At 50.7% G+C, this 24,097-nt stretch overlaps 1 protein-coding gene across 1 annotated transcript in view; it reads left to right on the top strand.

Moving 5' to 3' along the window:
- The window catches only part of LOC131904781 (whirlin-like), a 44,031-nt gene extending 20,172 nt beyond the window's left edge, over positions 1-23,859 (top strand). The window contains exons 2-4 of the mRNA XM_059255814.1: positions 4,772-4,990; positions 15,159-15,323; positions 23,812-23,859. Coding sequence (XP_059111797.1) covers positions 4,772-4,990; positions 15,159-15,323; positions 23,812-23,859 — 432 coding nt within the window. The remainder of the gene's footprint in view (positions 1-4,771; positions 4,991-15,158; positions 15,324-23,811) is intronic.
- The last annotated feature ends 238 nt before the right edge of the window (positions 23,860-24,097 follow it).

The following is a 24,097-nucleotide window of genomic DNA, read 5'->3' as shown; positions in this document are numbered from 1 at the left end:
AGCCCTATAGCCTTGCATCAAGGAAGCTGGAGTTTGCTAGGGCTGGGCCTCTGTGTCCTGAGCAGTGTCTTGTACCCTCACCTCTCTGTCCCTTCCCCTCTCAGGTTTTCAGGCAACCCTTCTGTAAAATGTAAGGACAGGCAGCCTGGGGACTCTGGTGTGGGCACTCAAGGCCGCACCTCGGCAGCACCAACAATGGTGTTCTCATCAAAGGCATTAACCTCTTCTCCTTCTCAAGGTTGCTGCCTGCCTATTTATAGAACTGACCAAGAGGAGTCGACCAGTTGCCTGCAAGAGAGAATACAGATGCTGCTGATGCTGCTGATGCTGCTGACGCTCGCTCCAGCCTTTCTTTTCTTCCCTCACTTTCCTTCTGACTTCTCAGACGATGCTTTTCTGTGGATTCCTCTCCATGGAGAGTCCCCCAGGGAGGCGGGAAGAGGCTCTGCTGTCTGCTGAACACCTGCTGAGTACATAGGCCGTGGATTTCATGCCTGTTTGTCCCACACCACCCCAACAGGGTGTGGTCCCTCTCCCCATTCACACCTATTGCTTTGAGAGGGCAAGCCACCAGCCCAGTGCCTCAGTAGATAGTGCAAGCTTGACCCTTTCTGCTAGCCTGGGCAATCGATGCGTTCCTCCCATTATCATCCCATGACTGCATGATGGCACCTGTGGTGGCTGTGACTTCCTGTGGGGTACTATTTATGATATCACCTGGTCAGGCCGGTCAATCATTTCTCAGAACTTACTATGCGACAACCTAAGCTTTGTCTCTCGTCAGTCTACAAGTGTCATAGAGACATATTTTATATCAGAGACAATGTCTTGCCTCATCAGGCACAGGTGTCATGAAGTCCTACTGTGTGCTGAGTGATGTCTTGCCTGTTAGCAGACCACAGGTGTCATTGAGGCATACCCTGCTACCTGATGATGCCTTGTCCCTCAGCAAGGACAAACGCCATGAGGACCTGTGTGAGCAGTCATACCTTATCTTTACCAGTCTATAACCATCTTGAGGACCTACTGTATACCGGGAGCTGCTTTGTCTGCCCAGACACAGCCTGTCACTTATCTGACCCAAGTGTTGTGAGAACAGGTCTGGTACACAGTAGGGTCTTGGTTGGGCCTTGCAGGGTGATTGACCAGGCTTAATTTCATCATATGCCTAGGATGGGATGGAGGACTCCTGCTGGTTGGGACAGCACTGGACAGGGATCTTTGTCCTTTTGGAACGGCATCAGCAGGCAGGGAAGAAAGTTCAGGAAGATGAGGGCTCAGAGGATGTAGGCAGCTCCCACCTCTGCTGATCTCACCTGTACCTCAGCACTGACTTTTCGTTTTCTGGAGCAGAAACACAGCTGGTAGATCTCAGGCCCTCCCTTCCCTCCTGCACCTTCAACTTAACAATGGTTTGATTTTCCGCACTGTTCTGTCAGGGGAGCCTCGGGGAATACTCAAGAACACTGTAAATCTTTCCCTGCTCATCATCTCAGAAATCCTTTCTAAAAAGCGTTTTGGAGAGCAGCCATGCTCATTAGCACCCTGCCCCGCCCCCCACACCAGGGCCTGGTGTTTGCCCGTGGAGGGGAGAGCTAGGCCCCACCTGGGAGAGCCAGAGCCCCTTGCTGTCTGAAAGAAATCTCACCCCTCGTTGTCACTGTCCCTTGAGGACTGTGGAGTTCACAGAGCCCAGAGAAGAGGATGAGGGTAACAGTTCAGTCCCCAATTTAGGTGTTGTATTCCTATTTTCTTATATTGAAAGCAGTGTGCTTTCATTGTAGAACATTTGGAAAACATTGCAAAAAAAGGAAAAGCAAAATACTAGCCACGGGCAGTCCCACCCAGAGGGAGGTGCTGGGCATTGGTGCGCTCTGACGTTTGGTTTCCTTGCATGATTTTTCTCCTGACGTAGCTGAGGTGGTGCTAGAAGCCATGATTTGTAGCCTGTCGACCCCACTTAACATTAGACTACGTCATGTCCGCGGCATCGCAAAGCCTCTGTCGGTACACTCTGCTGGCGGTATGCAAGTCCAGTACCTGAAGAAACCTTCACCGGGTCAGACCAGCCCTGACTGTGGGATGCCCTGGTAGACTATCACACAGTGGGTGGCTTCTGTCATAGAAACTGATTTGCTTGCGTTTCCCCGAGGCTGGAGCCTGAGACAGCATGCAGGTGTGATCAGGTGACCCGCCAGGTTTGCAAAGGGCCACTTTTCTTCCCGTGCTCTGTCTGTGTAGAGGAAGGGAAGCAAGCAAGCTCTGGTGTGTGTACCCACCCTTCATATAGAGACACTAATCTCGTCATGAAAACCCCATCCTCATGGCCTCACCCCCCAAAGTCCCCATCCTCACATTCACTAAAATAGGGCTTCAATGTCTAAATTGGGTGGGGAGGGGGGATCATCTACATACTGGGACTGTTAATCCAATACAAAGTCTCCCAGAAGCCATGCTTTCATCTCTGTTGCAGGTGCATTGTGGGAAAGCAATATGGCTGACCTCAGCTTCTGCCCCAGGGCATACTCTTTGGCTTACTCCTTACTCCCTGTGTTTCTCCATCCTTATACTGGAAAATTGTGTAGCAAAGATGGTATCTACGCTTGAAGCTAGTAGCTGCGTGAAAGGAACCCCTTACTGTGTGTGGGGGCCGTGAGTTCCTGCCCTTCCTCACCAAAGTGGCCGATCCCTCTCCACCCATCACTGTAAGAATTGAGTTTGTAGGAAGAAATGAAGGACAAGAGTTTAGACACCTGCACAGGTAGAACTGCCTTATTTACCTGAGAGGTGATGTCTCAAGAGCTGGCTGCACCATGATCAGGGAACAGGACCCACCACCAGCAATGGCCAGAGTTCAGGAGAACACAGATTACATGCTTCAAAAGCTGAGGATTTTCAAAAGCTGAGGATAGGGAAGCGGGTGGGGGAGTTTCACCAGGGGCAGAAAGGGGAAGTCAGCGTTTTTACTTAAACAAGCTGTTATTGAAACTGCCGGATCTGTTGTCTCATTTCGAACCACCTGGTGTCTGCGGTGGGGGCAGCTGCTTGGCTTATGCAATCTCCAAATGGCTGACTTCCTGCAACTCTGAGCTCAGTTTATGGCTTTGGCTTTTATGGGGGGGGGGGGGGCGGGTAGAGCAGGGTCCTTTACCTGCGATAGGGTTCCATGAGGATTCCTTGAGAATGTACATGCCAGGTGTGGGCTGGAATGCTCGCCACATGCGGCCCTATGTGGGTGCTAAGCTGCTGTTATCGATGTTTCTGTCTTTGACTCTCTTCTCTAGTATTTTATTGGGGTCCTGAGACCACTGTCAGGCAGGTTCATTGTTAGCTAGAGAGTTTCACACATATGCAGCATATATTCCTGTCCCTTAGAAGATGTAGCAAGTTGGCACCAGAATGCGTTGATGCTCGAGACCCGTTTGTAAAATGGCCAGGGAGATGGCTCAGTGGATGAAGGAGCTTGCCTCCAAATCTGGCGACCCGAGCCTGATCCCCAGGACCCACATGGTGGACGCAGAAAACTAACTCCCACAGTTTTTCTCTGACCTCCACACATGTGCCATGGAACATGCATGTATACACACAAACACAAATAAATATAATAAAAACTTAAAATGGTATAGCATGCCCTTGGTAGACTTTAGAGCATCTCCAGAAGACTTTCACCCAATGCAATATAAGTGCAACGCAAGTAGCTCTGGGATGTACTATTTAGAGAATGCTGACAGGAAACGGTGTGTATATGTTCAGGACACATGCAGACTTTAAAACAATCCTCAAATGTGTGTGTGCACATATGTATGCATGCACACGGAAGCCCCAATTCGGTGTTTGATGTCTTCCTCGGTGACCTTCCACTTTATTTATTGAGACAGGGTCTCTCAGTTCTTTCTAGTTTATGAGTTAGCTGGTTTGGTTAGCCAGCTTGTCCTGCGGATCCTGTCCCTGCTACCTAACTGCTGGGATTACAGGAGGTTGCCATGTCAGCCTGACTTTAGAGTTCTTGGGATCTAATCATGACAAATACTTTTAACCACTGAGCCACACACCCCCCCAGGCCCTGGATGCATTAAAAACAAAACAAACCAAAAACAAAACCACTTTTGTTCTGTGGCTGAATGAATTTGTGGGTGTGGAAACTATGGGTATAGCAGGCTGATGGTCCTTGAACTCTATGGTTCAGATTCAGATGAGTGACACTTGTGAAGTCCAGAGGAGGCCCAAGCTTCTAGAAGTCCTCAGAGGGTCACCTTGGGGACACTCCATTCTTTCCAGGATCAAGCTGTGATATGTGTGTGATACTATCTGGCTTATTGGCGGCCAGTCACATAGGCACTCTGTGGTACCCACATTCCAGACTGCAGAAGACAAGCAGGTGCTCAGCATAACCAAACTGTATGCACAAGCAGTGTGAACAAGTGAATCCCTACAGGAGATACACTCCAAAGCCAAGGAAGGTCTCCAACACCAGCATAGGGCCAGCCCTGCATTCTTATATGGGCCATATACCCATAGCAGCCTTGGGCCTCTCAGCTCACTGTCTTCTGCGCAGGTGTCTTGAGAGATGACTTTGTATTTGGATCACTTGAAATAGGGTGGGACAGATGCTCTGTTTTCACATGCCAACACTAAGGGTTTGGGGGTGAGGTGGGGAATGGGACTGAGGCCGGGCTCCTCCTCCTCCGTGTGTGCCTTCTTGACAGCAGGTGAGGCAATGGCAGAGTGGGAGTGCCTCCTTCCCTCTAACTGTGTGTCCCCCTCTCTCCAGGCTCTCAAGGGCTCCAAGAAGCTGGTGCTGTCTGTGTACTCAGCCGGGCGGATCCCCGGGGGCTATGTCACCAACCACATCTACACCTGGGTGGACCCCCAGGGTCGCAGCACATCCCCTCCCTCTAGCCTGCCCCAGCCCCATGGCAGCGCCCTGAGACAGCACGAGAATGACCGGAGGAGTGCCCTACACCTCCTGCAGAGTGGAGATGAGAAAAAGGTGAGATCTGTCTAAATGGGTAAAGACAGTGGGACTTGGGGAGGCCTTGGGTTTCCAGGCTTCTTGTGCACCCGGGAGCTCCCTCAAGGCTAGAAGGAAGGGCCCAGGCTTTGTTACTTCGTTTGCATCCCTCAAGTTCGTTCTCCCTGGCCTCTGCTTGTGACCTATAAGGTGTGTATTGCCTTCTAGGATAAGCCGCTGCCACAGTAGTGCAAATACTGTGGCTTGATGTGAACCTCTCTCCCACAGCAGAGTGGAGGGGACCTTCTGGTCTGGTATACAGCTCTGCGCTAGGACTTGTTCAGGGATGTAGATTCCTAAGTGTTGGAGCCCACCGAGGTTTCCTAGTGGCTTTACCCAGAAGGACTACATGAGGGAAATGATTGGACCACAGGCCTGCGTACCAGGTGTTTGGAAGGGTCTACACTTGGCTGTATCTAGCAAGGGGGGGGTCTATTGCCCCTTCCCTTGGCATTGTTATAAAAAGCCCTTTTGAATAAAGTTCTGGGCTGGTGGGTTTTGACCCAGACCCTCCCGAGGCTATCCTGTGTTTCTGTCTTTAGTCGTCTAGGTCTCTCTTTATGTCTAAATATGTCCCACTTTCCCTGCTCAAGAGTACCCTTGTCGTAAAAGTGGGGGCTGATTCCCCCACACTTAAGGTGTGGTCCCCTCTGATAGTTGAATCTGGGCCACAGTAGGCCCCTGCTTTAGCACCTAGGACAGGGGAGGAGAGAAAGCTTGGGGTATGCCTTTACATGTGAACTTTATATACATTGAACTCTTCAGGGGTCCAGATCCAGGCATGGACTATCCACAGTCTGCATCATGATCTTGGAAGAGCCTGGGACAGTGAGGGTCTTGGTCTGTAAACAGCCCAAACCAACTTGACTGACTCAGGAATTTGAGAATGTACTAGAAGAGTGTGAGTAATCCCAGAACTGGAGCTGAGAAACTCAGGGTGCATCTGCAGAAGGATTCCTACCACAATGATCCCACATCCTTCCTTTCCAGTCTTCTGTTTCATGGAGGGAGCATTGTTTTTGGCTGGCAGGATGCCTTGAACCTTGATTAACAGGACTCCTAGCCCTCTAGCTGGTGGGGAAGGGGTTCTATAGCCCAAAGGAGGCCAGGCATCAGTAAATGTCCCCTGTAGAGCCTTTTCCTCCTCCTTCAGAGAGTGAGCTATTTCCTACAGGAAAGAATGAGAAAATGACTGAAATGGGCCCCCTGAAGCCTTAACCTCTCTGGGTGCTGTTTGCAAGGTTCTGTTTGCATTGTGCACCATGGGTGCTTCTGGGATCACAAATAACTGTCACTCCTACCTGACAGCCTCCGTTTTAGGACCTTGATCCTTACAGACAGGAGACCACGTAGCTTGGGGTCTGGGACCACGCTCCTTCCTCCACAGACTCTTTCTCAGCTCTCTTTTTCCTGTCGATAAGACCATAACATTTACTTAAAGTGGTTTGTGTTCTTTGCTCACACATCAATATGAAGGGCGCAGCGAGATTGCAGTGGATTGTGGGAAAGTGATGGTATCTGGGAGCCTAGCTGCTGTGCGCAGGACGGCAGCCAGCAGGCAGACCTCCGTGCCTCCCTACCAGGGACACCCACTTTTGGCCACCTTGAGGGTTGTTATCAGCCACCAGGGTGATGGTCAAGGCCGGCTTTGCAGCATTAGGCAGAGAACTCTCTCTGTTGTTTTCTCTCTGTTGAAGCTGCCACCCTGGGCAGAACCTGAGGTCAGAGCTGAAATTGCTGTAATTTTGGCTGGCCCCAAACTCATGTGGCTCGAGCACTGTACAGAGTACCTTCCTGAGCCCTTGGGACCACCTGGAGGGTATGGAGCACCAGAATCTGAGCCAGAGGGTGGAAGGTTAGAGGTAAGATCCCAGAAAGCAGGATAAAGAAAACCTGTGTCTTGGTCTGCTTTCTACGGTGGCAATAAAAGCACCACTGGAGTAGGGTGGCTTCAAGGCTCGTTTCATGAACATAGTAATCCCAATCCTAAGGGCTGTCTCCATGACACCCACCTCCCCATACGGTCGCATGGAGACTAGGTTTCAGCGTGGATTTGAGGACATAGACCTTCAGTGTGGGATGGAAGAGAAGCCACACTTTGCTTTGCATTCCCCTGTTGGTGGGCATCAGGGGTGGGTCCTTCTTTTATCCATTGTGAGCACTGCCATCATGATCACAGATACATCTTTGAGTGCCCACTCTCAGTTCTTTGGGCACTGCTGGATTGCATGGTTATACTGGGTCTAAATTTTTGTTTTGTTTTAAACAGTTTCTCATTTTATTCAGACTGGCCTCAAAGTTGCTATGTAGCCAAGGATGGTCTTGAACTCTTCATTCTCCTACTTTCACCTGCTTTATTTATGTGTATGAGTGTTTTGCCTACATGTATGTGTGTGTACCACATGCATGCCTGATGCCTGTGGAGGTCCGAAAAAGGTACTGGATCCCCTAGAATTGGAGTTATGGATGGCTGTGAGCCACCAGGCGGGCGCTGGGAGCCGAACCCAGGTTCTCTGCAAGTGCAATAAGTGCTCTCTACCTCTACCTTCTTCTTAAATGTTGGGGTTATAGGTGTTCACCACTACATCTGGCTTCTTGGTTTTTGTTTCTGTTTTGATGTTTTAAAAATGTTTTATCAGCATATGTTAACTCAACATGATAGTGGGTTTCCCTATGACATTTCCACACATACATACGGTGTATTTATTGACCTATTTACCTCCCTTACCCTCTCTTGTACCCCTCCCACTTTACTGGTCCCTTTCCTCTTCCCAGCCAGCCCCAAGCGTGCATGCCCCTGTAGAGGCTGCAGGTCACATCAGGATGGTTACCTCTGTCAGTGTCTCTCACTGAATCTGGAGTTTGCCATTTCAGCTCAGTGTTAGGCTAACCGGCCAGCAAGCTCCCTGGATCCTTCTGTCCCTGCCACTCTCCAGCTCTGGAGTTACAGGCACACACACCACCACACCCAGCTTTTCACATGGGTGTTGGGTGCTAGGCCATCCCCCAGCCCCTGGTTTTGGTTATAAGGATGGGCTCATGTAGTCCAGGCTGTCTGTGGCTTTCACCTCTTACTGTTGGGATTGCCGGTATGTGCCACATACCTAGCTTAATTTTTTTTTTTTTAAGGAACTGCTGTGCCATTTTCCACAGCAGCTGTGCTGTTTTATTCCGTCCACAGCACACCAGGACCCAGTGTCTCTTCTCTGTTTGTGAACCATCAGTCACCCTAACACAGGTCGGCCTTTCCCTCATCTGTCTTCACCATGGACCTTTATGTGACACCTTAGCAGATTGATGACAGTGCTGGAGGTCACAGCTGGGACACAGCAGAGTTTAAGCAAGGCCAGCTTGCCCCTTTCCAAGCATTTCCATTCTAGCCGGCACCCTGTTCCACCACCCCAGGGTGAGGTGGCACATTTAGGATGCCTCTGAAGAACCTGGGTGCAGAGAACGACTTATCCCAACACATTGCCTGAGGTGCGTAAAGGATAGGGAAGGGTGCTTGCCTCGCCGCCGCCAAGAGGGATTGAGGCAGGATTCCTAGAAGAGACAGTATGGGGCTGGCCCTGGGAGGGAGCTGCAGGCAGAGGGGACATGTGACGGTAGCATAGATGTTTCAAAGGACAAGACAGGTCCTAAGTGGTGTGAGGGGACAGGTGACAGTAGCATAGACATTTCAAAGGACAAGACAGGTCCTAAGTGGTGTCATTTGGTTGTGCAGCCATGTACTGAGATCCAGGCTGGGAGTGCTGGTGCGTGAGGGTGCTTTCATGCAGGACACAGACCATAGAGGAGATGAAAAGAATGTATTCCAAGTTTGCAGAGACTCTTGGCCAGGTCCTGGAAGTGAAAAAGATCACACTCTTTTAAACGAAGGGAAGAAATTGGCTAAGGGCAAGCAGGGAGAGTCTTGGAGCCAGTGAGGACATGGCTGGTTGTAGCCAAGTTGAACTGGAAACAAACTTGTAGGAAGGTCCCTGTCTCGACAGGGTTAGCACACCCTGCTCTCCCCGTGCGTGTCTCCAGGGTGAGAGAGTTCCTGCACTGAACATGACTGCGTCTTGGAAGCAGCTTGCAGTGAAAATGGTGTGTGTTGCCCTGACCTGGGATGTTGGCTGGGCAGGAGGAAGGCAGAGTAAGGAGGCAGCTGAATGGGAGGGAAATCGAGTGTTGCTGGGGCTCTTTGGAGTAGAAAGAATGAACAGGAGGCTTCCAGACCCTTTTCTGGGGTATGTGTCCCTCCACTGGGGAGCAGGCTGTGCTGGGGACTCTCTTTTCCTGTGTTCTGTGTGTCAAAGTGAGACGTTTAGCCTTGGCTCATTTGTAGCAGTCCCAATTCTGCAAGAATTCTGCAGGTAATTACTGGTGCACACAAGTCATAGTGCTGTCTCTATTTTTATTTGAGGGAGGTCACTCTTCTGCTGATAGACACCAGCCTGCTGGTTGGCTGTTTACCCCAGCTACAGCCTCAGGATTTCCATGGAGTGTTGTGGAATCATTTGGCTCAAAGGCCAGAGCTATTCAGTTCTTGCAGACGGTGTCATTAGTATTGATGAGAGCATTGAGGCATGCAGGGGCAGAGTGCATTGCCCCAGGACACACTGCTGGTGAATGGCTGAGGCAGGCCTCACTTCCATTTTCAGACTTGTCTCTAACCATTCAGTCTCTCCTGACTCTGGCCCTTAGAGCTGGCCTCTACACAGCCATAGATATTGGCTGCACTGCTCATGACGTTGAGTATCTTGGTCTGCATCTATGACACTCCACTGTAGTCTCACACTACAGCTTCCCTGTGGGATGAGCAGTGAGAGCCTGCAGCAGCTCAAGGCTCTTCACAGACAGAAAAGCAGGACTGGCCGGCCTCAGGAGCACCAGGTTGAAGCTTGCTTCTAGAACTTTCTATCACTGACTTGGAACAAGCTATTTAAACTTGAGCGGACCACCTAAGTGCCTTTGTACATGACTTGGGGACCTTCCCACCAGCCTGTATGAAGAATAACCATGCACATAAGCTCAGAGTGCAGTGCGGGGGATGTGGCAATTCATTTTAATAACAGCATCAGCTATCAAAGGCCAAGGAGGAATGAGGTGCCTTTCATATTGTTCTCTCTAGAATACTGATCAAATACCTCTGAGGGGCCCCAAACCACCCTGAGTATTGGGGACACCTCTGTGAAGAACAAAGATGGCCACTGTCCAGGAGGGTGACCCTCCAGGATGTGGGGCTGCCGCAGAGGTTTTGGAACAAATGACATGTGGCATATTATACAGGGGTGGGTTACCCCAAGAAGGGCTCAGGACACAGTGGGGTGACTTTAGAGGGAGCAGAGAAGGCCCCATTCAAAGGTAATAGGTGTGTGCTGCCATCCTGTGTGGGCAGAAGGTTCCTGAGAGACCTTTTCGAAGTTAAAGGGGATGGAGGCAAAAACCATTAACAGCCTGCAGAGCCCGAAGATTCTGATTTAAGGAAGAGAGCTTGGAGCAGAAGAGGGACCGGGTGCATGTCAGATGCCACGCATCATCTCAGGCTGCTGCTGGGGCAGAGGGGGATGGAGGACCTTAGAGTCCTCGTCCTCACCACAGCTCTGAAGGATAGAAAGTGTTAGGAATCCCTTGGGCTGCAGATAACAGACACCCCGGGTCACAGGAACTTTAATCATGGAGGGTCCTTATTGCTCAACTCAGTGTTGCTGGCCAGGCGGCCACTCAGCAGCTTAGCCTGGAGGTGAGCGTCTCTTCTCTCACTGCTGGCGTTACTTCAGGCTTGTTGCTTCATGTCTGCAACCCTGCCGTCACGGCTCCTACCATCATAGTCTCTCACAGCTGTGTCCCGAGGAAGCTCTCTCTGTCTCTGCTTCTCTGTTTTTAGTGAATGATTTTTCTGAGAATCGCTACCAGATAGCCGCTCCCTAAAAGTGACTCAGGACCACCTAGGTACCCTGGCAGGGGAAGCAAAGAGCTTTGGAGCTGCCAGAGGGAAGGATGCTGACTTTGGGGAAACTCCCCTTGTTCTCTGGACAGACTCGGGACTCAACACAAGACATGACGGGATGGCCGCTGGCTGGGCCGCCAGCAGCACATGCCCCATGCAGTTGGTGTGATTCTCATTTTGCCTATGGAGAGCACGAAGATAGAGAAGTGACGAGGCTTGCCCCCAGGTACCTGGTAGTGGAGAACAAGGCCCCTGACTGCACTCAGGCCTGTGTGGATCATGGCCTCATCATTTCGCAGTCTAGTGAGGACTGAGCCTGTTTCCTTCTCTAGAAAGCGAGACTGGTGACAGAAATGTAGGAATGACACTAATGGAGGGACTGTATAGCAACCCGAGTACCACCTCCACGGTGACAAGGGACAAGTCTAGTGACTCTGGTAGTAATTTGTTCCTATTCTAGTAAACACATCACGGCAGTGGTGTTCTCTCTGCTTGGCAAGAACACTATCATTTTCTCCCCATAAATGAATTCTGCTCACGTCAAACATTGGTTGGATTTCCAGCGGGTGATGGAGGCAAATCACCCCGTGGTTGATAGAGGTCTATTATATTTCTGTGATCCAAATTTCATTCTGTTCTGATGTGAAGGATTTGTCGGGGGGGGGGTGTCAAGGAGATGAGGGGTGCTCTATTTTCATCTCTAGGGCTCAGGGAGGCTGCCTCAGGCACCTGCTGCTGTGCAAGTGTCCTGGGCTTGGGTGCACAGTCTCACCAGCGCTTCTGTTTCCTGCCCGTGGAATCTTCAGATCCTTGTGTCCTGGAACTGGAAGGGCCTGCAGGTGCCCAGGGACCTGACCGCTGTCTGAAGCCCACCTCTGTATTTCGTCCCCTCTGGTGGGGGTCTCCAGAACTTGACCTGGCTTCTTTCTCTCCATCCACTCTAAACACTAGCCTGAGCCTGTCCCCGCCTCTGGCCTCTTGTGCTGGCCCAGCCTTCTGCTCATCCCCACCACACTCCGGCCACACGGAGTCCTTTAGGACCCAGTGGCTAGACTGTACCGTGGAACGGTCACGTTCCTCCCTCCCTGCAGTTCACAAGGCTCTCGGGTGTGGTTCCCAGGGCTTTGCTCCCAAGCTTCGATACCACCTAAGCCCAGGGTCTGTGGAAAGCTGATAAGAGGGTGCCAGGGAAGTAGGATGCTGCCTGACTCTAAGGACACGAATAGGGATTTTTGTTTGTTTGTTTGTTGTTGTTTTCTAGTCCCTCGTGGAACTTATAAGCCTTGTGCAGCAGATGGATTTTGCAGAGGTGACTCAGTGAAGGGTCTTCAAATAGGAAATTGTCCTGGGTTATCTGGGCAGCCCAGTGTCACCAATGTCCTCAGAGGAGGGATAGGAGGGTGTGAGTCAGAGGAAAGGTATTGTCATGCGGGAAGTAGGGAGCCCACGGGAAGGTTCTAATGTCTGAGCTGAGAGAAGCCCCTAGATGCAGGCACAGCCCTGGAGCCTCCAGAAGGAAGTCCGTCTCCTCCCCAGTCCACACTGTCCACTTGCAGGGGTGCTTTGGTCCTAAGCTGCTGACAGTTTGTTCCACAGTGATGCGGTGCCCAGACACCAGCAGTGGCGAGAGGACACAGGCCTGGCAGGGAGAAGGGGCTTGCATGGCTGTCCCAGCAGGGGCTCCTCTGGTCCTGAAATGACTGCTGTTCTGAGGAAGGTTTTGAGTAGGGCAGTTCCCAGGAAGGGATTCCTGGTGAAGCCTCACTGATGAGCACCCCAACCTTCATCCCAGGGGATCTCCTCCACCTTCGGGGTGGGTAGTGCTCGTATAATCCACATCCCCCTTTTCTGTTTTCTTATTACCCTGTGCTGTCAGGAGTGTCTCCAGGGACCCTGCCACGCTATTCACTGGCTGTGCCTGGCTTGGACCTTGTGCAGACACAGGGTTCTCCGGAACATGTCTGGATGGAAGGACCGGGGGAGCTCATAGCCATCAGTCTGTCTAGGATGTGAGACAGCCATCAGTCACCATCTCCCAAGAACTGATCCTGCTTCTGGAAGCTTAGCCAGTGGCTTCCCTTATGATGCTTTGTCTGAGTGCTTTTTGTGCACATACAGCTCTCCGTACAGCTCTCCCCATCTCCCTTCTAGGTGAGGAAACTGAGATACAGGGCATGAAACTCACTCAGGGCCACACACCTCCTGAGTGTTATCCACTTCAGTAGTCTGGCTCTGGAGCCAGCCTATGTCACCTCCCAAATACACAAGTCTGTATGTGATGGGGAACCAGGGTGGGCATCAGACCTAAGTTGACTTAAGTCCATATAAGCCTCAGATAGGTCCTGTAGCAAGGTGGTGGGGCAGAGCCTACAGGCTGGGTAGCAGCTCCTGGGTCTGATCTGGGAGTCTGCAGAGGCATGGGTTCAGGAGAAGATGTCTGTTTTTCTGATCCTCCCCGACTCGTGGCCTGGTGCATCCCATCCTAGCTTGAGGAAGGCTATCAATAGTGGCCACAACACTCATAGAGTTACAGATGGGTTCTTCCCCACCCTTCTAGACCCAACTTGGCCACAGCCAGATACACTTGCCTGATGTCAGCAGGGTTTGGGTTGTTTTTTTTTCTATATAAGCTTTACCAATATGCAAAATGGAACCAACCTGCATCAGATCACATTTATTGAACATGTCCTGTGACATTTACTAAAGCTTCACATGGCAGCGTGCTTGGGTCGATATAAAGCAGGCAGACGCCAGCTTTGTCCTCGTGTTCAAATAATGGGGCCGAGACACAGAGTGAGGTTAAGTGACTTCCCTGCCCTGTCTTCTTTGGCACCTCTGCCCAGGTGGATGCTGAATTAAATGAGGAACTGGAGTGAAGGAAAAGGCTCTTTCTGTAACAGTAACTGTTAGCTGAGTGACCTTGGAAAGTAAGACAGCTCATTTATTGGGGGTGGAGAGATGGCTCAGTGGTTAAGAGCACTGGCTGCTCTTCCAGAGGATCTGGGTTCAATTCCCAGCAACCACATGGAAGCTCACAACTGTCTGTAATTCCAGTTCTAGGGGACCTGACACCCTCATACAGATACACATGTAGGCAAGACACCAATGCACATTAAATAAAAACAAATCATTGAAACAAAAAAGACAGCTGGTAGTGACATTTGCCCTCCATGATGCCTGAAGGTCATGTCCCCCACTTTCCACCATAGGTGTTCACCCTGTCCTTTCTTGGGTCCCTTACATTTTCATGAGTTTTCTCTTGATGGGGGTTGTTTTATCTCTGGACTAGGTTTGAGGTATCCTAGCCCCTCCTCTTTCCCCCATAAATCCTTGCATGCCTGAGGTACATGCTGTCCTATGCACCTCCTCCCCTAAGAGTCCCCTGTGGCTCACCTCCAAGGCTTATGCTCCTACTGTCTAGTACTGACAGCCTGGCCCATGTGTTCAGCCTCCCAGCTCCTCAGAGACACACCACTTTCTCCAGAAAGCCCCCACCCTCTTGGTCCCTGTCTGCGCCTATGTCTCTCTGTAGCCATGTGGCTCACGAGTCCCTCCTTGTGCTCTGGTCCTGCTGCAACTTGAAGGTCTCTGACCCATTCCACCTCACTGTCATCCCTTCCTGAGCAGGGTAGCGTCTAGGCATCTCCACAGCCCCCACATCAGCATGGGGAGGTACTGGGTTGGTGTGCCCTGAGTGTGAAGAAAGGGGTGGAATGTAGCGCCGTGGCCTAGCAGAACAGTGGTATTGGAGACCCTGGAGAGGTGAGAAGCTCCCAGGGAGATGGAGTCCCTCTGCGTTCAAATGGCAGTGGCACTAAGCTGAAATCAAGCCTTGGCCTATAGAGGAAAGATGAGTAAGTATGTGGGCTGAGCGCTGGAACAAGAAGTCACCTTTGGCTGAAGTATGATGGATGCTCATGGCAGCCCCCAAGATGTGCTGATAATGTACACCAACCTCACGTGCAAATGCACTTGGGGATGTTAGTGCTAAGGGGCCTTTGGGGGTAGTGCCTTGCACTGCCTCTGTGTAGTGAGCAGAGGGTCAGGGCAGGGCAGGGCTGAGGCAGGCCCTGGGACCTTGCCTTGTACTTCTTTGTTGGTTAGGATCCTATGCTTTTCAGGGCTTAGGAGGAGTTTTGTGATGTGCTGCCCTTCCCGGCTCGGGGCTTGGCTCCCTCCAGGTTAATGTACCTACCTCTCTTCTTCCTATAGGTAAACTTGGTGCTGGGGGACGGCCGGTCCCTGGGCCTCACAATCCGAGGTGGAGCTGAGTACGGCCTTGGCATTTACGTCACCGGTGTGGACCCAGGCTCCGAAGCAGAAAGCAGCGGGATCAAGGTGAGGGGACAATGGGCCATGAGCTGCATGTGTGGGGATGTGGGTGGGAAAGATCTTGTAACTGATTTACTTCAGCAGAGCAGGTGGTAGTCCAGCTGAGGACAAGATCAGCTGGGAAGCCCCAACTGACTGCTGGGTCTCTAATGTACAATTCTGAGCACAGCAGGGTGACCTCCCACATTGCACTAGGCAGTGGGCCAGCCCAGCTCTTTTGAGGCTGCTGTTTTGCACACCTGGCTGATAGCCGTGATGGCCTTGACCCCAGGGCTTGTATGGCACATGCAGAGAGCAGAAGAGAGGAAGCTAGCTATAAACTGGGCTGTGGCTATAGGAGGCAGCTTCAGGGCTATCATCTAATCCAGACCAGCAGTTACTGAAACTGCATGATTAATTAGTTCATATTCTAAGCAGAGCTGTGTGCCCAGCACTTCACATGTATCATTTCACGCTACCTGGCGGAGTGAGGTGAGTGTCCCCAGGCTCTTCCAGATATAAAGAGGTCCCACCAACTGGTCTAAGGTGGGGCTCGAAACAAAGCTTGTGCCCAGTGAATCTTGACTAAATCCCAAAGCCCAGGGTGTAATCTGCAGTGATGAACACCCTACTAGGGATAACTAGCAAGTCATCAGTCAGCCAGAGACTCTGCATGCAAGGATGCTGGCCCAGGACCCAGATCACTGTGATACATGACAGTGTGTGTTTGAGCAGTCATAGATGCTGGGTCCACAGTGATGTGGAGTGCTGATGGTGGGCACAGGTGGCATTTGAACCAGGCCTTGGGGACAAGAGAGGTAGATGACGAAACAAGCTGGGAAGAAATGGGATGCAGTGCTGAACGATTTCATAGATTGGCCACAGATGACTAAATGAATGCCAGCCCAAGCTCGGTCAGAGGGAGAGGTGTCCGCAACAAAGGGTCTGGCGTGTGCATGTGAGTGTGTGCATGTGTGCTTGCGTGCATGCATCTTGGGATCCACCAGGCCCCAAATCCCAGCATGGCAAACAGACTGCCATAGGGGAGATGAAGCAAAAATAGGCTTTTGGGAAATACGGCATTTGCAAAGTGCTCTGGGCTCCATGGGGGAAAGACAGTGCTTTGTCCCACTCCACTCCATTCCTTCATGGCTGTGTAACCTTGGAGCCTCCTCCACCTACCTGACCCTTCCTGTCCCTGCTAAGGAACATGCTTGCCTCAGGGATGTTGAAAAGATGAAAAAGAAACAAACTAACAGCATCATTAGTTATTGTAGTACACATGGGTATAGACTGTGTGTCTCTCTAAAATTCTCATATCCAAATCCTCATCCTTCAGTGTTGGGGTCAGGGGTTGGGGCCCTTGGAAAGTGGCTAGGTCATGTGGGTGGAACCCTCATCTATGGTATCAGTGACCTAGCAAGGGGATCCTCACCAGGCGCAGAATCCGCTGGCATTTTAATGTTGAGCTGCCCAGACTCTGGAACTGTCAGCAATAATCTGTGCATAAGCCATAATGTGGTGATATATTGTGCACCCCAATAAAACTTATCTAGGGGTCAGAGGACAGAGCCAGCCACTAGATTAGACATAGAGGCCAGAGTGTGATGGTACACACCCTTAATCCTATCACTCAGGAGTCAGAGATCTGACTGGATCTCTGTGAGATCAAGGCCACACTGGAAACAGAGCCAGGTGTGGTGACACACATTTTTAATTCCAACAATTGAGATCTCATGCCTTTGCTTGGGAAACACACACGCCTTTAATCCCAGGAGGTGATGTCAGGGCAGAGAAAGGTATATAAGGTATGAGGAAACAGGATCAGCTGAGGAGTTGGCGAGGTGAGGTTGGCTGTGGCTTGCTCTGCTTCTCTGATCTTTCAGCTTTCACCCCAGTGTCTGGCTCTGGGTTTTTTGGTTTTTTCTTTTTTTTTTTTTTTTTTTTTTTTTTTTTTATTAATAAGACCGTTCAGCAATTCGTGTTACATCATCCTGTCTGTGGGACTGTGTTGCAGCACCCGTCACCGTTACATTATAGAGAGGGGATCACAAGGCTCCACTCCAGCCCTAGGCAGCTCATGTTTGCTGGGGGAAGAAGAAACATTTTCTTCAGTGATGCAACTCCTGTCTAATTGCACATGTAAATAAATCCCTACTCATTGGGTCACACACACACACACACACACACACTCAATGCACATGGTGGTGGTGGGGCACAGACATTGTCTCTGACCTCCAGGAGTTATGTTCTGTTGGGAAGATGGGCACCGCAGATAGCCTGTTCATTTAGTTAGAAAGAAAGCAAAGGAGACACATGTAAAACTTCCCCATTGCCTGAGTTTGTCAGGTGGTTTCGGGCACTCAGGGGTAATTAGCTTGCAAACTGCCCACCTATAGTTAAGCCCAATGCTGTCCTCAGCAGGGAGGCTCCACGGTGGCTACCGCTTCCTTTCTCCTCACAGGCCCCTTGCCTGTGCTGACACCTGCCCACACTCACTTGGGCAGCCAGCACTGATTAAGTCTGTTTATTGCAGTGCACTTTCCGTGGAATTAGGCGTATTGAAATGGAATAAAGGGCCCGCTTGTGTGGGTGGTAGAGCCAGAACAGGCTTTATTTGTAAATAGCGCTCCGTGCTGTGGTGCGGTGCTTTCGTGAGGGGAAAGCGCCGCCTTCCACAGGGCTTCCAGCTGCTCAGCCCACTTAGCTTCCAGGGCCCAGTGTGAGTCCAGAGAGGGGGCAGGACGCCCGGGCCCTGAGTGGAAAAACACTTGTGAGGTCAGCCAGACCCCCAGCATTTAACCCAGGGGTGGTCTGTGCAGCTTGGAGCTTGTCTACCTTCCCAGCAGGAATAGCCCTCCCCACTTCACCATTTGTCTTTGGATTCCTCCTATCTTTTTTTTACAGTGCTCTCCCATACCCAGCCAATCTCCAATCCTTCCGAAGAGCGGACCACTAAGCCTCTTTTGTTCCCTTAAGGACAGCCTATATTGAATGGCATTCAGAAGCAATCGTAATAGCGGTTGCCATTCATTTAACAGGTTATTATGAGTGAGACATGGTGCTAACATTTAGATACATCTGCTTGTATTTAATCCTTCCCATAGCCCTGTGGGATGGGGGTGGGGGCCTTCACAGCACAATTTAGCAGATGAGCAACTGAGGCTCAGAGAAGTGCAGTAACTTGCCCTTCTGACCCTTGTAGCTACATACTTTGTTCTACCATTGCTCTATTGACGTTCTCCCAGGTTGACCAACTCCATGGCCTCTGCTGAGTCTGTCCAGGCTGGGAGCCCATCCCTTCCCCACCATGGGGACCAGGCTGCTGTCTTAGATAGGATCCTTGGAGCAGGACCTTTGTTCGTAGGAATGTCCCACTTGTGAGGCCACTGCTCTGCGGCCTGTGGCTTTGGAGCAGGCCTGTCATGCATCTGGAGAAGAAACAGTACCTCAGTGACAGGGTATAGTCTGCACTTTGCAAGTCCATCAGGGAACCTGGGTTGTGTGTTGCCTTCATGTGGCTGGGCTGACCCCTCCGCAGACTAGCTTTTCTAGCTCTGTCCACCTGGTCTCTCTGGATCAAGCTTCCTTAGGGCAACACCCTGTGCTGGGGACCCACCAGGTGGCAGGAAACCTGCTTGCGTCATCCACTCAGATCTTCACACAGCTCTGCAAGGTAGAACCTTTGGTTCCACGCATGTCAGGAGGGTGTGTGTCTGAAGTGTCCCAGCTCCCGGCTGTGAGAGCTAGAACCTAGGGTGTACTGCTCCCTGATGCCCCTGCCCACAACCGAGCACATAGTTGGTGCTCAGGATGGCTCCTGGAAGGACTGTGGCCAGGGCAGGCCCTGACCAAGCTCTGATCTTGAGCCCCTTCTCCACTGTATCCCAGCTTGAGCACAGCAGGGCTGGCATGTTGATGAAAGCTGTGTTAGGGGCTGTATTGGTTTGTTTTCCTCATGGTTATGACTAAAGGCTGACAAAGGCAATTTAGAAAAGGGTTTATTTTGAGGGTACAGTCAATCCATCATGGCAGCAGGAGTGTGAGGCAGCCGGTCACATTGCACCCACAGGCAGGATGCAGACCGGGACTTCAGCCCATGGAATGACACCATGCACATTTAAGGTGAAACCTCAATTAAACCTTTCTGGACACACGCTTCTAGACACCCAGAGGTATGTTTTCGTGGGATTTTAAGTCTAGTCGGAGTTGACAAGATTCATCAGCCATCCTAGTAAACTTACTGCCCACATGGGATGTGAGCTGCACAGCCAGCCCTTGCTCCTCGGTGTGGATTGCTTTGCACTAAAGCAGGCAGCATGGCACCACTACTGCCCACAGTGAGGCTGCTCAGTGCAGGTTCCCTGAGAGTGTTCCAGAGTCCCTCTCTGGTTCTGAGGGAGCAGGCAAGTGGCAGAGGCCAGTCCATGCTCACATCTCAGCCTCCAACTTCCCTCATTTACACCTGAGGAAGGGGAAAGGCAAGCTGTGAGGAGAGTCCTGAGGTCTGGACTCCCACAGGACTCCTCCCAACATGCAGCTGGGCCTTGCAGGCCGACTGTGTCTCATGCTCCCCCCCCCCCCCCCCCGGAATCCCGATGGAGTGGAGGAGCCTGGCAGACCCCATGGCTGCCCTCTCTTCCCTCTGGGTGAGAGAAGGGTATAATTAGTATTATATGATGCTGTTAAATGAAAGTCCTTCAGATGAGCTTTGTGTCATGTGCTCCAGGGGACCCAAACTCGGCCAGACATTAAAAGAGAGAAGCAGCAGAGGACATGGTGGTACCTTAGAAACACTGTTGATCATATGGTGATGGTAATGAAAATAACATACATACTGTCTTCACATTTATATAATTCCTAATGGCTAAAAAAAGCAAAACACTCAGCTCAAAAGAACATTCTGTGATGGACTCCTTGGCAGTGCTAAGGAATTTTAGCTGATTTTGTGGCAGTCATAATTGAGATGACAGAAAGAATTGTCTAGTGTTTATATAATTCTTGAGAGTCTGAGAGCATTTTGCAAACAGTGCTCTACCTTTTCTTCTGCAACTTAAAATGAATGAATCGATTTCTTGAATGACACCAACTGTTCACACTTAGGAAAAGAAAAATAGGTAATCTGTATACCTAAGCTATGTGTCCAAAAAGTTAAGTTTGTAGTTATAAACCATCCCCAAAAGAAAACACAAGCCCAGACACTTTCACAGATAAAGCTACCAGGAGGTTCAGCAAGAAGTACCAGGTGGTCCCTTCTTGCAAACAGATGAGCGTGTGCTTCCCAGATCATTTCATGAAGCCAACACAATACACTCCTATGACCAAGCAAGCTCAGTACCAGGAAAGAAAGTGATAGAGTGTGGTCCTTCATGAATGTAGGTGCTAACACCCCCAGAAGAACATCATCAAATCCACCAGGAACAAAGAGCCTGAGGAGATGGCTCTGTGGGTAAAGTGTCTCAGCCTGCATAAGTAAGTGTGAGGACAGGAGCTGGGACTCCCAGCACACACATAAATGCCATAAATGCCAGCAGGTGCGGTGGCCACCTACAATCTCAGCACTCTAGGGTGGAGACAGAGAGTCCCAGGGCATACTAGCTAAGCTGGATCGGCTATATCTGCATGCTCGAGGTTCAAGTGAAAGATCCCGCTATGACAGTTAGGGTAGAGAGAAATCACATAAGACACTTAGTGTCCTCTGATTTCCAGATGCACATGCACGCATGCGCATCCACATATACGTACATGCACACACACACACACACACACACACACACACACACACACACACATCTTAGTGAACTAGGGATTGAAGGAAATGAGTCAATGAAGGATATCTTTAAAAAAAAAAAAAAGCAGGGGCTGGAGAGATGGCTCGATGGTGAAGAACACTTATTGCATAGGACCCATGCCAAGACTCATGTCAGAACTGCCTATAACTCCAGCTCCAGGGGACATGATGCCCTCGTCTGGCCTCTACAGGTCTCTACACTAATGTGTACATACCACTACCACCGCCACCCCCCCACACACACACACAATTAAAAAAAACATTTTAAAATAATACATCTAGCAAACATGGATCATGAAGCTTCATTCACATGTTGAAGCGCTAAGTGTCTTTGCCTAAGATTGCAGAAAGGTAAAAATGTCCTGAACACCCGATTCAGCAGCGTTCTAAAAGCTGTAGTCAATCCACTCAGTCAAGAAAAGGAAAAGGGAAAAAAGGAGTGAAACTGTGTTCCAAGGATCACAGAAAGTTCTCAAGAACCCGCAAAAGAGCGGCTGGCGTGAACGAACTGAGCACGGTGAAAGGATGCAGTCAGCCACCGGGGCCGGTGGCTTGACCTGTGTTTCCACTCAGGGAGGGTGAGGCAGAAGGGCCTCTAGTTAGAGACCAGCTTGGATAAGGTAGTGATTCCTGGTCAGCCTGTGCTGAATAGCAAAACCCTGGCCCCCACCACCAATGCAGTCAACACCAAGCACACAAGGGCAGTCCCATAGTCCTTTCAGTAGGTGGTGCTGGGGCAGCTGGGGATCTGTGTGCGGACCAGTGGATCTCAACTTTAAAGGAAGAGCGACAGAAAGTGAACAGAGGCTCCAGCTGAGTCTCGTGCTTTTGTGAGGTTCTCAACCCTCCTAATGCCGCGACCCTCTAACACAGTTCTCTATGTTGTGGTGACCCCCTCACCATAAAATTATTCTGCTGCTGTAATTTTGCTACTGTTAAGAATCACAATGTAAATATTTGATATGGAGATGGTCTTAGGTGACCCATGTAAAAAGGTTATTCAACACCCCCTCCCAAAGGGGTCGTGACCCACAGGTTGGGCACCACTGCACTAGAGGAATGCATAAGGCAAAGCATGAATGGCCTTAGGCAGGGAAAGCACCAGCCATAAAAGAAAGAGGGGAGTCACCAGGGTTGGATAAAGACCCTAGAGACATACTTCCTCTGGCCAGGCTGCACCGCCTAGTGTTCCCACAACCTTCCAAGTATTGCCAATAGGAGAGCAGGCGTGGAGCAGAAGTTGGAACTGGGGGACGATGGAGGTGTCAAGCATTTTGGCTTCCTTCTGCATCTCCAGCTGCAAGCTCCTTCTCCTCAAGAGTATGGATTAAGACTTCCGAAACTATGTCATTTCCAAGAAAATCATCTGATAGGCTAGTCTGAGGTCACAGGAGCCAGGATTACAGATTTACAGGAAAGGGGAGATGGGGGAAGCCCCGTGCTGAAGGATTAGTCAGCTCACACAGAGAGGAGCGGATTCAGAACCACACAGAGGGCACATGGCATGTGTGTGCATGAGTTATGCTCTGAACACACAGTGCCTTAAGCCATGCTCAAGAGGAGCTGGAGGGGCTGGAGGCAGAGATGCCCCCATACAGCACGCACATGCACGCACACGCGCACACACACTGCCTACTCGTGTCTGGGTTTGTGAGTACTGTTCTCCAAGTAAGAAGAACCTAAGAACCTGGGCTCTTGGTAAAAAGGACTAATGTCAGGTAGGGAGATCTAAGATAGGCTTATGACTTCTTTCTTTTTATGACTTTATTTTAGGGATGCTGGCACATGCCTGTAATCCGTTACTTTAGAGGCTGAATCAGGAAAAGTACTAATTTGAGGCCAACCTTGGCTATGCACTGAACCTTGTCTTTGTGTGTGTGTAGGGGGTTGTTCTTATGTAGCCCAGGTTGACCTCAGACCACTATGTATGGAGGATGACTTTCAACTTCTGGACCTCCTCTAATCCTGAGTGCTGGGATCACAGGCCTGTAGCACACAACCGCTTTCTGCTGTTCTGGGGAATCCACCATAGGGGGTTGTGTATGCTATGCAAGCAAGTCTACCCACTGAGCTATATCCCCAGCCCAAGCTTGTAATTTCGGGTCCCAGAAGGCAAAGACGCGCTAAAACAGGACCAAGCCAAGAGGTAAACAAATGAAGTATCTTCAGTGTGCACAGTGCTCCTGAGAGGGCGCCCAGCAGCCGAAGGAGAATGAGTGTGTACTCATGAGCCTGGCTCTGTACGGAGGGGATAACAGAAAGGACCGAATACACAAATCAACGCCCATTTGTACGAGATGGCCCAGAGGCTCCCACCGAACAGGTGTAACGCTGTTTTAGAACATGGTTGTGTTTTCCAATCGCAGAAATAACCTTGCTCATTGTAGGGAAGAGAAAACACATCCTAACCAGGTCTGCAGAGGACTGCTTCCTCTCCTACCTGTCTATACTCCCCCACTCCCACCCTCACCCCCTCACCCGCCCTGGAACACCAGGACAGCCCATTGTTAGATAGCCCACCAGGCTCCACTGAAGATGAGCAAGCTGAGGCCCAGAGAGGTGGACACTTGCCCACGGTCACACAACAAGGAAGTGGTGGCACTTCCCTGCTATCTGGTCGTCTGGCTGGGAACCCCACATATGTGTGCAGAGGTGATAAGCACCCGACGTCAAGCTCCCCAACACTCCGCCGTGCCCTTCTGCCCCGTCCCTGCCTTCAGCACACCAGCAGCTAGTCCCGGTTCCTGTGTGTCCTGCTTTCAGGTTTGGGGCCTGGAGGGTTCCAGCAGTTCAGACCGCAGCCGGAAGTGACAGAAGGGATAGCGATGCCAGGGCAGATCCGTCTTTTGACTTTTTCAGATGAGCAGCAATCACTAGCCTTTGTCCTTTAGCCCAGTGAGGAAGGAGGCGCACTGATGGTATCCCTACTTTATAGATGGGGACCTAAAGCACAGAAGGGCTAAGCAACTTGCCCAAGGTCACACAGCTATTAGGTAAAGGAGCTGGGATTGGAAGGAAGAAGATCCAGTCCTGAAAATCTTGTTCCTGT

This window comes from Peromyscus eremicus, chromosome 2, assembly GCF_949786415.1.
Source record: "Peromyscus eremicus chromosome 2, PerEre_H2_v1, whole genome shotgun sequence".
NCBI classification, from domain to species: domain Eukaryota; kingdom Metazoa; phylum Chordata; class Mammalia; order Rodentia; family Cricetidae; genus Peromyscus; species Peromyscus eremicus.
This window is presented reverse-complemented; position numbering and strand designations above follow the sequence as displayed.